The 16102-nt window shown below is 35.0% G+C and overlaps 1 protein-coding gene across 4 annotated transcripts in view; it reads left to right on the forward strand.

Moving 5' to 3' along the window:
* The window catches only part of PEX3 (peroxisomal biogenesis factor 3), a 35471-nt gene extending 21630 nt beyond the window's left edge, over positions 1-13841 (forward strand). Inside the window, exons 9-13 of one of the 4 annotated variants that reach the window (XR_009263372.1) lie at positions 1339-1409; positions 3465-3587; positions 8525-8621; positions 10963-11124; positions 12321-13841. Coding sequence is in view for 2 of the 4 variants with exons in the window: in XM_058735507.1 (XP_058591490.1) it covers positions 1339-1409; positions 3465-3587; positions 8525-8621; positions 10963-11046 (375 nt within the window). In the remaining 2 variants the exon portion in view is untranslated. Of the gene's footprint in view, positions 1-1338; positions 1410-3464; positions 3588-8524; positions 8622-10962; positions 11801-12320 lie in introns of those variants that run through there. The other 3 variants (XR_009263373.1, XM_058735507.1, XM_058735508.1) reach the window with 3 other exon arrangements.
* The last annotated feature ends 2261 nt before the right edge of the window (positions 13842-16102 follow it).

The raw sequence follows: 16102 nt of genomic DNA on the forward strand, positions 1-16102 counted from the left end.
TCTGGGCCGATGGCTCGGAGCCTGGAGCCTGTTTCTGATTCTGTGTCTCCCTCTTTCTCTGCCCCTCCCCCGTTCATGCTCTGTCTCTCTCTGTCCCAAAAATAAATAAAAAACGTTGAAAAAAAAAATTAAAAAAAAAAAAAAAAAAAACTTTCTGGAATGATAAAACAGTTTCCAAATTTTAAAATTCAACAGTGGAGCCAAAAAAAAAAAAAAAAAAAGATTCAAAAGAATAGTTGAAGAAAGGAATGACAGACCAGATCTTACCTGCACTGAATTAAACCCTGAAACTTTAGATCAAAAGGGCACACAGAGCTCCAGACTAGACTAGACTTGATGAAAAAAGACACACATTTTAATAAAATGTTTTACCAATAAAAGAAAAAAAAAAAATGCCAGGCCTCTGCAACCTGAAAAGACAATTGTTTTCATTGTAAATATATTCTAGAAATGTGTTCAAGAGGGGCCAGATAAACAAGGATCTTATAAAGTATAATTTTACTTTGACTCATTTTTTTAGTACAGTTGACACACAATGTTACATTAGTTTCACATGTACAGCATAGAGATTCCACAAATTTATACGTTATGCTGTGTTCACCAGAAGTGTAACTACCTTCTGTCCCCATATATCCCTATGGGAGCATCATTGACTATATTCTTTATGCTGTGCTTTTTATTCCCGTGACCTACTTATTCCGTAACTGGAAGCCTATATCTCACACTGACCTTCACCCATCTTGCCCAACCCCTCACCACCCTCCCCTCTGGCAACCATCAGTTTGTTCCCTATATGGTCTCAGTTTATGTCAGTTTTTTCTCTATAAAGGTCTGATTGTGCTTTTTATTTATTCATTGTTTTGTATTCCACATGTGAGGGAAATTATATGGTATTTGTCTTTCTTAGTCTGACTTATTTGACCTAACATAATACCCTCTAGATCCATCTGTGTTGTCTCAGGTGTCACAGCCTCGTCCTTTTATGGCTGTGTAATATTCCATTGTGTGTATGTGTAGAAATATTGTATGAGCAAATAATTCTATTGGGTATTTACCCAAAGAAAATAAAAACACTAATTTGAAAAGATAATATGCACCCCTATGTTCATTGCAACATTATTTACAAAAACTAAGATACTAAGTCATGTTTTAAATAGTACTTACCTGTACACATGAACTTTTACAGTTGTTTTTTTTTTCTTAGTTTAACATTTCTTCATTGTTGATAGAACATAGACTTGTAGATTTTCTGAACTCTTGAGGTTTATTAATATGATTACTGTCATCATACCTGTATTAATATTTGAAACCCTAAAGTATGGCATTTTAATTTCACAGGCCTGTGGGCTTTCTCCTAGAGATGTCACCACTATTAAACTACTCAATGAAACCAGAGACATGTTGGAAAGGTATGTATACTACTTGTAACAGAAAACATGTGTTTCTATTTGAATGTACTTATGACCGTTTTTTTAGTTTTTCCTGAACAACATATGCAACATGGTATCTTGTGAAAATTACATTTTGAATCTATTCCCCTGCATTTAGGTAGGATTTCCTAATTCTTTTATTAAGGTAATGAGAAAAATGGATTTGTTTCAAGATGCCCATGCCTTCCTCACCCACTTCCTTAGGCTAGAGAATCTGAAATACTAGTTGAGGGACTGGAAGATAGTTAGCATTTATATTTTGAAAAAAAGCTTTCAGAGGTGATTCTGGTAGACCCAGTATGTAAGGAAATGTTTAACAACTAGCATTTAAAAACAAAACAGAACAGAAACTAAAATTGTAGCTGCAGCCGTTCTGACTACCAACTTGAAATCACTTGATACTGACTTGGGGAGTTGGGGAGAAATGCACTTGTGAGCTGCAGGTAGCCAGCTCCAGCTAATCCTCATGGTACCACATGTGTACATGTGCTGATCTATGTACACGTTCCCCCCCCCCCCCCCCCGCCCGCCGCCACACACGCACACTCAATTTCGGGAGTTACTCCCCCTAGCCTTCTCAGGATAGACTATAATGTTCCTAAAACTTTGAGTGATAAAAATCTCACATCTTCCCTAAATTGAGTATTACTATTTTAAGTCACCCAGAACACAGCTAGGGTGTTAACAATGGAGAAAGCACCAGACTATGCATTAGGAGACTGGAAGACCTAGATTGAAGATGGACTTTCCTGTTTGTTAGCTATTCAGCCTCGGTGGAGCCACTTAACTCTTCGAGGTGGTTTTATCACTGGAGAATCTGGAAATTTCTTTTATCCTAAGGATAATTTAAGACCACTTTCTCCAGTTCTGTTTCCTGAGGAAATTATATCCTCTGCTTCTAAGATATTTTCATAATGTGATGAAAATCAACAAATTTAAAGGTTAACTCAGACTTTCTACGATCGCCTTCTCCACGTTTTTTCTTTTTTCTTCTTTTTTTCACATTTTTTCTTACTCGGGTTTTCACCACCTCACTCCACGAAGTTTTAGAAAAGGTCATCAGTGATCTTTTGCCAAAACTGATCAACCTGTGATGTTCACCTTTTTTAACTTTTCTCTGATGATTAACACTGTTGATTAAGCCTTTCTTGAAATTCTTTTCTCGTGTGGCTTCCATAAGTGTCATTTCCTGATTTCTCTCCCTGTATTCAGATTATTTCTTCTAGTTTCCTCTATGTCCGTCTTTCTTGTAAACATTCGTTTTCCAAGGTATTTGTTCTTATTTCATCCTCAGCTGCCCTAAGCAATTTCATACACGGCTTTAACTACTGTCTGTATGCTGATAATTCCCAGATGGATAGCCCCTAGCCCACCACTCCCATGAGCTGGTCTGGTTTAATATTTCTGCATTTCAAAGATCAAACTAATCTGTTGAAGTAGGCATTTTCTAACTTTAATAGCATATGTATATTATTCTTTATATCAAAGAGGTTTTGTGAGATACTAACGTAGCATAACAAAAAGAGCTTGAACTTTAAAAACAGAAAGGCCTGGGTTCAAATTCTAGCTCCCCACTTACTAATTATGTATACCTTTGGACAAATTTCTTCATCCCTAAGTATCCAGTTTCTCACCTGTACATGATGCCAAAATTTTCTGAGATGTCATGATAGAATATGTGAAGCAAACCAGTATCTGTGACTATAAGATGATTCTTCTTCAGGAGTTCCTTGAAGAGAAGTAATACTGTTACTGAAATTCTTGAAAACACATTGTACAAAGTGCTGAATAATAAAAGAAAATCTGGCAAAATGGATGCAAATTCTCGTTTTGTTGTGCTAAATAATAAACTTCCTTTTTATGCTTAATTTTTAAAGATTAACCCCTTGATATATTCTTAACAGCGTTTTAGGCTATAAAAAGTAGGTTGTGACTAGAAATGTTGGTGGCTGTCAAAGATAACAACATACTTAATTGAATTTATTTCCTTTTCCACTGAGAATCTAAAACGCAATCTATCCTTTTTTTGTGTAGTCCAGATTTTAGTACAGTTTTGAATACATGTTTAAACCGAGGTTTTAGCAGACTGCTAGACAACATGGCTGAGTTCTTTCGACCTACTGAACAGGAACTGCAACGTAGCAACTCCATGAGTAGGTAAGATGACATAAAATGTTGTGAGTAATGAAGGCTCTAACAAAGGAGTGCTTTGGATGTGTTTTTGTTCCAGGTAATAAAAAAATCATAGAGGATAAATTTGATTGATCATTTCCAACAAATTAAACTCCCTTAAACTAATGACTCCTTCATTAGTAGAAACTCCTTCTGAATTCAGTATTGAAAACCTCATTTCTTCCCAAAATTTTGCCACCATATAGAAATACTTAGGTTGTCAAGCTGTCTTTCTGCAGGCCAAATCCCAATTCTTAAGATTGTTGGGTTTTTTTTTTTTTTAACTCTTTAGAATATAAAACTGAAAACATATTTAAGTACTGCAAGCCATAATTGGCCTATGTAATTCAGTAGTTTGGCCATTATGATAAGCAGGCATTCTTGTTACAGATTCCTATTTCATGAATTATCTCCTACTTTTACAACAACATAATGTATTCATTTTTAGCTCTTCTTGTAAGATTGGGAGTATTTAGTGTAATTGTTAGTAATTTTAATCATAATTATTTCTAAGTCATGCATTCATTCTGCTAAAATGTATCATATGGTTTTATTATATCCTTATCTCAGCATGAGTACCTTGGCTCTCCTATTAGAATTTATACTCTTTAATAACCTGCTTTGAAGTTTTTTATATTAAACTCAGAAAATAATAGCTACTAAATCAATGTTAACTGACTATAAATTGGTCCATTAAAATTAAGATAAACAGTAAGTGATATGAAGTATGTATGTGCAATATCCAATTCAATTCTTAAATACATAGGGCAAGAAATTATTCATTTCTTTGGAACTCTTCTTTATTGTATAAAAAGAATAATTTCCAATTAGCATTGAGGATTTGGAATGCTTACAGCCATAAAATGTATTTTCTGAGACAACTTAAATATCACCCTAAAATCTTTTTTAGGAACTCTTTTAAGTGATAGAAAAATAAATTTCAGCCCCTATATACTTCCCTAAATCAAGGTGCTCTGATTAATAAAACTTCACTATAATCTCTACCTAGCAAGGTATTAGTTATTTCCTGAGTAGTGATAAAGAATTATAACAGTTGTTTTACACAAGTACTTGATTTTATACACTGAAGAGTTATAAAAAATGTGTTATAACCACATAGCCATTGTAGTCTTCTTGTTTGAACTCCCTATAGTACTCACTACTGTACTTTCCTGTACAACCTACATTTTTCACCTAGAACGGGAATCATATTCCTCAGTTATATTTTAAGCCTCCTCACAAAGTCAGAAACTATTTTATGCCCTTTCATATTTTGTTACATACTCTAAGTATTCAGTAGCTATTTCCTAGCTTAAGTTTTTTTCTTTTCTATATCGATAACCTACTTTATACTCCATGACTTAATACTAGAAATATTTTCATTATGCCTACTGTTATTCCTATTGTTTAACATGTTGTGAAAGTTCTAGCCATTACAATAAGCCAAGAAAAAATATTTCCAATTATCGGTAAAGAGACAAAATATCATTAATTATGCATACTCCAATTAATGATGCAGAACCCTCAGTTGATTCAAGAGAATCAACTGAAAAGTGATGCTAACTAATAAAAACAAATTATATATGGGTGTATGTATTATATATGTGTATACAGTAAAACCCTGGATTGCAAGTAACTTGTTCTGAGAATGTTCCACAAGATGAGCAAACATTTCTAATAAATTTTAACTTGATAAACGAGAGATGGTACGTGACACTGAATGTCACATGATCACAGCTGAGCCAATGGTTCTTGAAATTCATTTTGATATATGAGTGCTTTGGATAACAAGCATGTTTCTGGAACAAATTATGCTTGCAAACTAAGGCTTTACTGTATTCTTGTATATACTACATATAGTATATGCACATAACATATTCAAGAAATGATTAGAAAAGTAAGCGATAAGTATACTTTCCCTATAAAATATATAAGGTGCAACTATTAGAATAATATGTTATTCATAATAGATAAACCATTGAGACAGGATGTAAAATCCAGAAACAGTCTCAAAAATATACAGGAGGATATTAGTACATGATGAAAGTGAGGAAGAGATGTGTTATTTAGCAAATGATAGTAAGACAGATTAGTCATTTTACAACGACTGAAGTAAATTAATAATAATAATAATAAAGTTAGACTCTTTGGTACCACACAGATAGCCAAAAAAAATTCAAGAGTTTTAAACAATAAAAACATAAATGAATATGGAGCACCTGGGTGGTTCAGTTGGTTAAGTGTCTTACTTCAGCTCAGATTATGATCTCATGGTTCATGAATTCAAGCCCCACATTGGGCTCTGTGCTGACAGCTGGGGCCTGGAGTCTGCTTCAGATTCTTTGTCTCCCTCTCTATCTGTCCCTCCCCTGGTTTCTCTCTCTCAAAAATAAATAAACATAAAAAACATAAATGAACAGATGAATATTTGTCAGAGCTCAAGATGGAGAAAGCTCTTCTAAGAATGAAAGTAAAGAACTTTACAAAGAAAATGATAGGTGTGGCTGTAAAACTTTAAACTTACAGATCAAACAGGTTTTATTAGTTTTATAACTGCTATTGAATGCAAATGATATGTTGGTGGAAATGTTTGCAAACTGTGTATATTATACAAAGAAGTTAATAGCATTGTGGACATATCAGTTAAGGAAGGAAACACACAAAGAAGAAATGGCCATAGACATGAACTCAGAAGAGAGGAGACAGAGATGCCAGTTTGTCCAGTCATCTGGCATCTATTTGTTGAACAACTACTATGTATCAAGCACTGAACTAGGTCTCTGTCCTCATGGATCTTACAGTCTAGTAGGAGAAATAGACAAACAGGTGTACAAACTATGATAAGTATTAGAAGGAAAAGAACATTGAACATATAATAAAAGTATTTGAACAAACATGGAATGCCATGCAGTTCCCCTGAGGAGATAATTTGAACTGAGAATTAAAAGATGAGCATTAAATATGGCCTTGGACTAGAGCGAGGCAGTTGACATTTAGGGCAGAAGCCACAGGGCAAAGACTTTGAAAAGTGGAGGACCGAGGTACACTTGAGGACCTGGAAGAAGCTGGTGTGGTAGCTGAACAGATGGAACTAGGAGAAGGGTGATGTGAGACCAAGTTGGAGAATTCAGCACATAACAGATTATGGTTGTCAGCTTGAGAATGCTGGGAAGCCACTAGAGAAGTGGCAGGAGAGTGATATGATGGGACTTACATTATAGAATCACTTAGATTGCTTTATGGAGAAGGAAACTTTACTAAGTGCTGGGATAAAATACAGTTAGTAAAATAGCCACTGTACCTAACCTCACAGACCTTGTACGGTAGTGGTGTCTTCAGTTTCTAATGAAGAAAAAGTAATATACAAAGAGAGACATCAAACATGTAAACAAAAACATGACATTCTGAAAAATGCTACCAAGAAGGAGAATAATGCCTAATTTTCTCAGGAATACATAAATCTCTGCACTCCTGTTTTCTTTTTATCCATTGCCTCAAATCTCAGCATAGAACACTGGTTAGATTAGCATATGGTTACACAGCATAGCTTCAGCATTTTCATGATGTTTGATAGGAAATTTCTGGGGTAGCCTGAGGTGTGAAGTATTATGTTTAACATAATAAACCTGAGTATAACTCACATAAAAATTATTTCATATTTGTTTCCAAAGTGTTTCATCATTTAACAGTCATTGTATCACACATAATCACACCAACATTTATTCATTTATTCACCCAACTTATTGTAAGTGATTGTTGAGCACTTACAAGTAAGGTCACTGCTATAGTCCAGACAAAAGAAAATGCTTAGCCTTGACTAGGTTTGACAATGGGGAGAAGTAGACACACTTAAGAAATTTTAGGATGGGGTGCCTGAGTGGCTCAGTCGGCTAAGCATCTGACTTCAGCTCAGGTCATGATCTCACGGCTCATGAGTTTGAGCCCCGCGTCGGGCTCTGTGCTGACAGCTCAGAGCCTGGAGGCTGCTTCAGATTCTGTGTCTCCCTCTCTCTCTGCCCCTTTCCCACTCACACTCTGTCTCTTTCTCTCAAAAATAAATAAACATTGAAAAAAAAATTTTTTAAAGAAATTTTAGGATACTCTGGGGTGCCTGGGTGGCTCAGTTGGTTAAGCATCTGACTTGGTTTTGGCTCAGGTCATGATCTCACAGTTGTGAGATTGAACCCCATGTCAGGCTCTGCACTGACAGTGAGCAGCCTGCTTGGGATTCTCTGTATCCTTCTCTCTGCCCCTCCCCCACTTGTGTTTGTTTTCTCTCTCCCTCTCTCTCTCTCTTTCAAAAATAAACATTAAAAATTTTTTAATAAGTGAATAAATAAATTGTCACAGCTAGAGGATGAATTACTTTTTATAATCATTAAAAAGTAGATTAAAACTTTGGTGAAGAACTTTTAATAAGATGGAAAATGTTCATAACTTTAATAGAAATACAAAACAATATTGCTGGGAAGTTAGAGTCTTGTGTTTAAAAAAACAAAAGGGGACCCCGTGTGGCTCAGTCAGTTGAGTGACTCTAGATTTCAGCTCAGGTCATGATCTCACAGTTCCCAGGATTGAGTCCCACGTCCGGGCTCTGCACTGACAGCACGGAGTCTGCTTGGGATTCTCTCTCTTCCTCTCTTTGTCCCTCCCATACTAAGGCACATGTTCAGTCTCGCTCTGTCTCAAAAATAAATAAGCTTTTTTTAAAAAGCACAGATATGTATAAAAATCACTGGAAGAAGTTAACCATGATGTCAGTTGCAGTTGTTATTTCTAAGGGGTAGAATTATGCATGGTTTTTATTTTCTTCTTAATACATTTTGTGAATACTCTTCAGTTACTATATTGCGTTATAATTAAAATGTTAAGATCCTGTAAGATAATTTCAGAAAATAATTATTACTATGATGATTTTTCAGTCTTTCCAGTGTCAGCCTGCCATTAGCTAAGATAATTCCAATAGTAAATGGACAGATCCATTCAGTTTGCAGTGAAACACCTAGTCATTTTGTTCAGGTAAGAAGAAAGCTTGGAGGTATTATTTAAAAACATTGTATTTTTGGTTGTGGTTATATTGGTCTGACATAAAATTACATTTCTCTCCTGTGGTATTTGTTCAAAGGAACCAAAACTTAAATCACATGTAGAGTGTGGTAGAATGCCCCATGAGAACAAAAATATAGCAAATTTATGAGGTTGGGAATACCTTTCCCCATATTCTAGTCCAACACCAGTTAGACTACATTTTACATACATTCTGGTTGGCATGAAACTATGTTAGTAATAAGATTGAGTTATGAGACCGTGATCTAGTTCCTCAAATTTTGAGGAAAACTAAAAAATTGTCTTGGAGAAGTAAAGCATTTTAGTATTAATCAATATGAGTATTAAGAATGCACCAATAATCTGCTCATGAAAAGTTCCGTAGACAGTACTACCTAAAACTCAATCCTTCCTTAGAAAACCATTTTGGAATGCATTAAGTAAGGCAAATATTATTGAAATAAGAACTCTGGACCCACACAGTTTTTCTGGGTCACCTGCAACCAAGTTGCAATACTTTTAGAAGACTAAGACTTGTATTAGAATGAGAAACTTGTTTGCAATACACCTCAATTCCAAACTACTGCAGAAATGTACAGGGAGGAGACTGCAGGCTAAGCGTAAAGCTGGCATCTTCTTGGTACCATGTGTCTCAGACGAGTTAGATTATCTTCTGTGTACTTTCTGCTTGGCAACATGAAAAGAACTAAGACTACAGATTGTTTCTTTCTCTATATGGTGTCGTTACTGTGTCCTTTACATGCTTATTTTGCCTCACTGTTCTCTTCAGTTGTCTTTGTCATCTCTGTCACCCATGACAGGCATTCATATTGCAGAAGGAAGAGGGAGTAAGGCTAATCTCATTTCGCTTAACTTAAGCTCAGATTTTATTAAAAACTTAGTTTAAAATTTTTAATTTCATATTAAATTAATTTTCATGTGCATATCAGTGTGAGAAAAAAGTTTGTGACTTTTGGCACTTAAACCTTAACTTCACCTTTCTCCAGTTTCGTAAGAGTCTGGCTTCATCTGTAGGCTATTCATCTTGGCAGGCCAGTGGGAAATACAACCAGGCAAAATACACCACCTGCAGCTTGAAGGCTTAAGTAATTTATGTACCACAGTAATTAAAATCTGTATAATTGATAATGAAAGCAAAAGAGTTCAGTCTAATAAAAATACCATTGATATTAATGTTCAAAGATTTTTAGTATGACTGAATGTAGGTTATATACTACACTATTGATTGACGAGTTCTTTTAAGCATAATCTCTATGTTAACTCATATTTAACTATAAAATGCCAAGTTGTCTTTAGAGACTTTAACCATGAATTTGTTGAGGTCAAGACTGGTCTAAAGTTCACTTGAGTTTTCTGATACTTAAGAAACAGAGAACACAAAGGATAGATTCATTTTTCATTTACTGTTTCTCTGATGCCCAGAGAGGCACTTAAATGTTTCTGTGTCATAGATCTTTTCACAATCTGGTGAAGCCTATGGACCCCTTCTCAGAATAATGTGTGTAAATGCATATCATAAAATACATAGGTTTTAAAGAAAGCCAATTAATTACATACAGTTTTCAAAATACTTTTTAAAATCAAATTTATGAAGTAGCAGTATTGCCTCTTTGTTCATGCATTAAATAACAAGATGTAATGGCAGTTCGTGTATCTTCCACAATTATCACATGATGTGACAATATCTTATTTCCACTGAAGACAAATGCATAGCATGTTCCTGCTGTCACAGTTGTCAATTTCATAATTGAAAGAAATGCTAGATTTTAAAGGTTAATGAAAATAAAAATGTAATTCTTGTTTTTACATTCACAAATCCGTTAAGAACCCTTGTTCTGAAGTATGTGTATGTAGTTTATGTTTGTGTACGCAGAACCCATGACATGCTACATACATTCTAGGTTAGATCTTCTAAAAAGTAACATACCTTACAACCATGTTATGTCAGCTTCCAGCCAAGGTACCTTTACACTTGTATCATTAGTATTGTAATCATTTATGGAACAAATACTTACCCAGCACATGGCATACACAAGTCCGTTTGAAGACTGTTCTGGGTCTTCTCGGAGTCACACTGAATACTTACCACACCCACCATTCCTCATACAAGAACCTAAGCAAGAAGTATCTCCTAGAATTTCTTATGCGAAAAAATATTCCTTGCATTAAGTGATTTTCTTTTTGGCCTTACTGCCACAAAACTTAAAGCTAAATTTATTGCTTGATTGCAGAAATGGATTTAAATTATCTACACTTGTTACAAACTGTAATGTTTTATTGTCATCTTTGCTAGGATCTGTTGATGATGGAGCAAGTGAAAGACTTTGCTGCTAATGTGTATGAAGCTTTTAGTACTCCTCAACAACTGGAGAAATGATTTCTTTTCCTTCAAGAAAAACTGCAATGGAATTCATTTACTTTTAAAAATACACTGAATGAATCAACTATATATAGGGTAATGATTTGTTACCGAAATGCCTAATAAAAATATATTCTTAAATCAAAGTCTTCATTTCGTAATAAAATAGATTTATTTGGCATCTTAATATATTTTTTTAAAGTCATCAACAGACTAGTTTTTGTGAGCATATCTGAGTATACACAGTGCAGACATCAGAATTGTTAATACTTTGTTACACCATGGATATTAGTTCCAAACTGACAAAAAACTAATGTAGATACTTTTTTTATATATATATAATATGAAATGTAGTATACATTGACATTTATACAGAGGAAAAATCTGTTTGAGATATAGCTGTGAAGTTTAGAAAATGTACTATTTAATCATAAAGTTCACTGGACTATAATATACATGAATGAATCAGACTTTTCTCCTGTTACTCTTCAAAGGAATAAGTTATTTACGTTAGATAAACCTGATGAAGGACATTTCTTTTTATGGAAACCAGTGAATTTAACAACCATGATCAGTAATTTTTCGTTACCATTGTTAACAATCCTTAGAAAATTACGTATTTGATTTAGAGGCTGAAATTGTGCTGTTGTTGTTACTCAGCGGCTATTTTTAACTATAGTTTCAGCATTTATATGTAAATAATTTTAACTTACTTTGTATTGATTTTGAGCACAGTAAATATCTTATTGCAATAAAATATTTTAGTAAAATATGGTTTTGTTGAGTTAATACTTTACAGCCATTAATTTATTTGTCCTATAGCATTTTTGCTGTTACTTTGGGAGAATATGCTAGTTTTCAAGTTTTATTTTAACTAGTAATATAATTGATGCTTTAGTTTTTCTGTTTAGAAAAAATGAATAGCATTCCCTTCTGAAGAGAAACAATTCATCGTCTCTAGTAAATCTATATTCTGTATTTATAATTAAGGGTAATTAGGCAGAAATAAATGAATTGTTGCATATCATTAGTGTATTAGATATATTTTCGGTAACATAAGAATATTGTCAGTGACATCGCTTTACTTCCTCCAACAGAGGAACAATGTTTAAAAAAATGTAATGTCTACAATGTTTAAAAAAAGAAACAGATGTAAAAGTGTTGCAGATAGCAAATATTTCTCTTCCAAATTTGATAGAAAATAGTGATGTTATTTTCTAATAGGGTGGAGGAAAAACTGCATTTTGGAAAATTAGTGAATGTGTATGTAATAGGGCCTGCATCTCTTGCAGCAGTATTAACCCAGGATTTCATCCAAGGAATATTTGAGACTGAACAGGTGTGGCCTTGTAAAAAAAAAAAAAAAAAAGGATCGTATTCTGATCAGCTGACAATTTTCACCTGGAGTCACCTGCGTCTGTGGCACCGTGGCAGTTGAAGAGATGATCAGGTAAAACCCACATGCATTTGAAGCTAACTGGCCTTAGATATTACAAATGTGTCTTCAGCTAGTACAATAGGACCCCTCTTGTCTGGGACCAATAGTTTGGTTAATCCAAAGGTCACTTAAATAAAGCAGGGTATCTATCACACACAAAAAAACTTATTCTTAGATATTTTAACTTAAAATATAAATATTCTTTAGTTGCCACTTATTTAATCTAGGGACCAGGTCTTTTCTACCTTTTTCATATGGGTCTGCTTTGAGGCACCCTCTAACTCCTTCTTGTGCAGATCACATGCACTACATTCCATTATATAATTGTGAGCCACCGATACAGAATCCTTGTAGGTTTTTGCTATATTTTCCTCCAATCTTTTAGAACTGTTTTGCCCACAATTAGCCAATATCTTTAAATTTTAAAACAGCAACACACTTTTTTTTTTTTAAGATTTTATTTTTAAGTAGTCTCTACCCCCAATATGGGACTCACGCTCACAACCCTGAGATCAGAAGTCTCATGCTCCACCAACTGAGCCAGCCAGGCGCCCCTAAAAAAACAACACTTTTATCGAGTCTTTTCAAAGTTCAGCTTAGTTTTCACAGAAACTACAGCTCTTCGCACTCACGTCATCAGTTTATATACTCATGATAACAAGTTCAACTGGCATAATCAGTTTGGTAACTATTAATTTCTTAGAGCCAATGTAACAAATTATTGGTAATTGGGTGACTTAACAGAAATTTCTCTTCTCACCATTCTTGATTTTGGACGTCCAAAATCAAGGTATCAGCAGGGCCATGCTCCCTCTGAAGGCTCTAGGGAAGACTTCAATCCTTTCTTGACTCTCCCAGCCTCTGGTGGCCCAGGTGTCCCTTAGCTTGTAGCGGCAAACTTAGTCTCTGCCTCTGTCTTCACATGGCCTTCTCTGTGTGTCTGTGCTCTTTCTCTCATAAGAATACTCTCACTTAGGACCCACCCACGTACAGTATGATCTTGTCTCAATACTTAACTTTCGTTACATCTGCAAAGACGCCATTTCCAAGTAAGATCACCTTCTGAGCTTCTAGGCAGAAGTGAATTGTCGAAGAATACTCTTCAGCCCCTATAGTAACAAACTCTACGCAACTTGGTAAACGCAGATTGCAGCAAGTGGAAATCAAAGCGAAGGGTGCACCAGATAGACGCCTACTAACTGAAAGCCTGCAGCCTGCCCTAGGCACCTCCTTTTCTGAGGAGATGAAGACCATCAGTTTATCCCGTGAATTGGTTACATGAAGATTACTTAAAACTGCTTCTATTTTTTCTCCTTCAAACTTGTATAAATGTGTCTGTTACTGTGTATATATAAAAATTTTACATGAGCACTTATTTTATTTGCTTGGAAGATTTTATCTAACCAGATCTTTCACTTGCAAAATTGAACAGAAGATAAAACATCGGTCTTGTCTTCTGTTGTCCTGATTCATATTTATTTGAATAGCCTGAACTTTTACAGTAATTGTGTTGCTTGTATATGACACCGATGAGAAAATGAGATAGAATCTTACTAAAGTGAAATCCATATTTAAAATATCAACATCTAGAGGCACCTGGGCAGCTCAGTTGGTGAAGCATCTGACTTCAGCTCAGGTCATGATCTCACCGTTCATGAGTTCGAGCCCCACATCAGGTTCAGTGCTGACGGTGTGGAACCTGGAGCTTGCTTTGAATTCCCCTCTCTCTGCCCCTCCCCTGCTCACAAACACTCTGTCTCTCTCTCAAAAATAAACATTAAAAATTTTTGTTTTAATATCAATATCTAGACTATTCAGTCTAGTAATGTAGTGTGGTTTGCCTTCAATATTTCTCCAGTCATTAAAGGAAAATCAGAGGTTACCGAAATTCAATTCAGGGCATTTTGTACCTATTTAATAATGCTGGGAAAAGGATTATTTGATTGGAGGATAAAAACTATTGGCTTAAAATAGTTAATGAGAGATCTGATTTTTAATTATCCTTACTATAATTCTTGCCCTCATACTACAGATAATTCCAAGAATTTGCTGGAATAGTTTTAAATCCTTGTTATGAAACCCCATTGTAGTACATTTTACACATAAGCAAGATATGCCTTAAATAAATTTAAATTTGGGGTCATATTTTTTCTTAGAGTTGGGTTAAAAGCATTTTATCAGCACCTTAGAATGCTGAACTGTATTTTGTCATGTAGCTCCTTCATAGCTACTGAGTCACCAAACCCTATAATTTGCTTAAATATTTGTTTTTCGCCTTTCGTATCAATTTGTAAAGGTAAAGATGGACAGGATAGGAATTTAAGTGGTTGACAGGCTTCAGTCTCAGAATTACTTTCTTCAAACAAACAAATGACCCTACTTTTATGATAAGATTCTTGTAACACTGTTTCCTTGGCTTTGGTTGGGTTTTACTCCTGTTTTGGTTTTTCTTAGTCTAGTGTTTGGGATCATATAAATCTGTCCAAGTTGGATCTTGAATAAAATATTAATTGGGATTTAGAACTATTAACATATTTATGTAAATAGCATGGTTTTGAAAATTTGGTAGTTTTAGGAACTTCAACAATGAGTAATTTTTTAAAAGGTTTTCAACTTTAGCATGATTTTAGGGAATAAATATGAATAGTATTCTTTTTCATTCTCTACCTGAAGCATTTTTTGGAAACAGATGTCTGCATTTGATTATGTGACCAAATGAAACCTACAGTACTACAAATAAAGATCTGGCCATATTAAACTTCTTTTGTTGAGGAGAGCGACTTTCTCTAATCAGTGTTTCTTTAAATTTACATCAAAATCTGTATTGCTACTTCATTATTTTGCTTCATTCTTAGGGAAGATTTGAGTAGAATTCCTAATTATCAACTAGGTTTTCAACTTCAATTTGCTTGAAGACAAATGTAGGAAACATATTCATTAATTTAAAAAAAAATTGTGGGGGGGGGGGGGCGCCTGGGTGGCTCAGTTGGTTAAGCATCTGGCTTCAGCTCAGGTCATGATCCCACAGTCCATGGGTTTGAGCCCCGCATCGGGCTCTGTGCTGACAGCTCAAGAGCCTTGAGCCTGCTTCAGATTCTGTGTCTCCCTCTCTCCGCCCCTCCCCGACTCGTGCTCTGTCTCTATCTCTCTCAAAAATAAATAAACATTAAAAAAAATTTTATTTTTTTTTAATTTTTTTAATGTTTATTTACCTTTGAGAGAGACAGAGACAGAATGCAAGTGGGTTAGGGGCAGAGAGAGAGGGAGACAGATCTGAAGCAGGATCCAGGCTCCAAGCTGTCAGCACAGAGCCCAACTCGGGGCTCAAACTCGAGCTGTGAGATCATGACCTGAGCTGAAGTCAGCCACTCAACCGACTGAGCCACTCAAGCGCCCAAAACATATATATTAATTTAAATTGGAGCTCATATGAGCTCACCTACAAAAATTGGCCCATAGGTCCAATCCCACACCCCCTCAAAAAACCTGAAAGAATATGTACTAAAATCGTAATAATGGTGATGTAAACAATAACTTTAATTTTTTCTTAATGTTGATTTATTTTTGAGACAGAGACAGAGTGGGGAGGGGCAGAAAGAGAGAGGGAGACACAGAATCCAAAATAGGCTCCAGGCT

The sequence above is a fragment of the Neofelis nebulosa genome, chromosome 6 (assembly GCF_028018385.1).
Source record: "Neofelis nebulosa isolate mNeoNeb1 chromosome 6, mNeoNeb1.pri, whole genome shotgun sequence".
In the NCBI taxonomy this organism is placed as follows: Eukaryota; Metazoa; Chordata; class Mammalia; order Carnivora; family Felidae; genus Neofelis; species Neofelis nebulosa.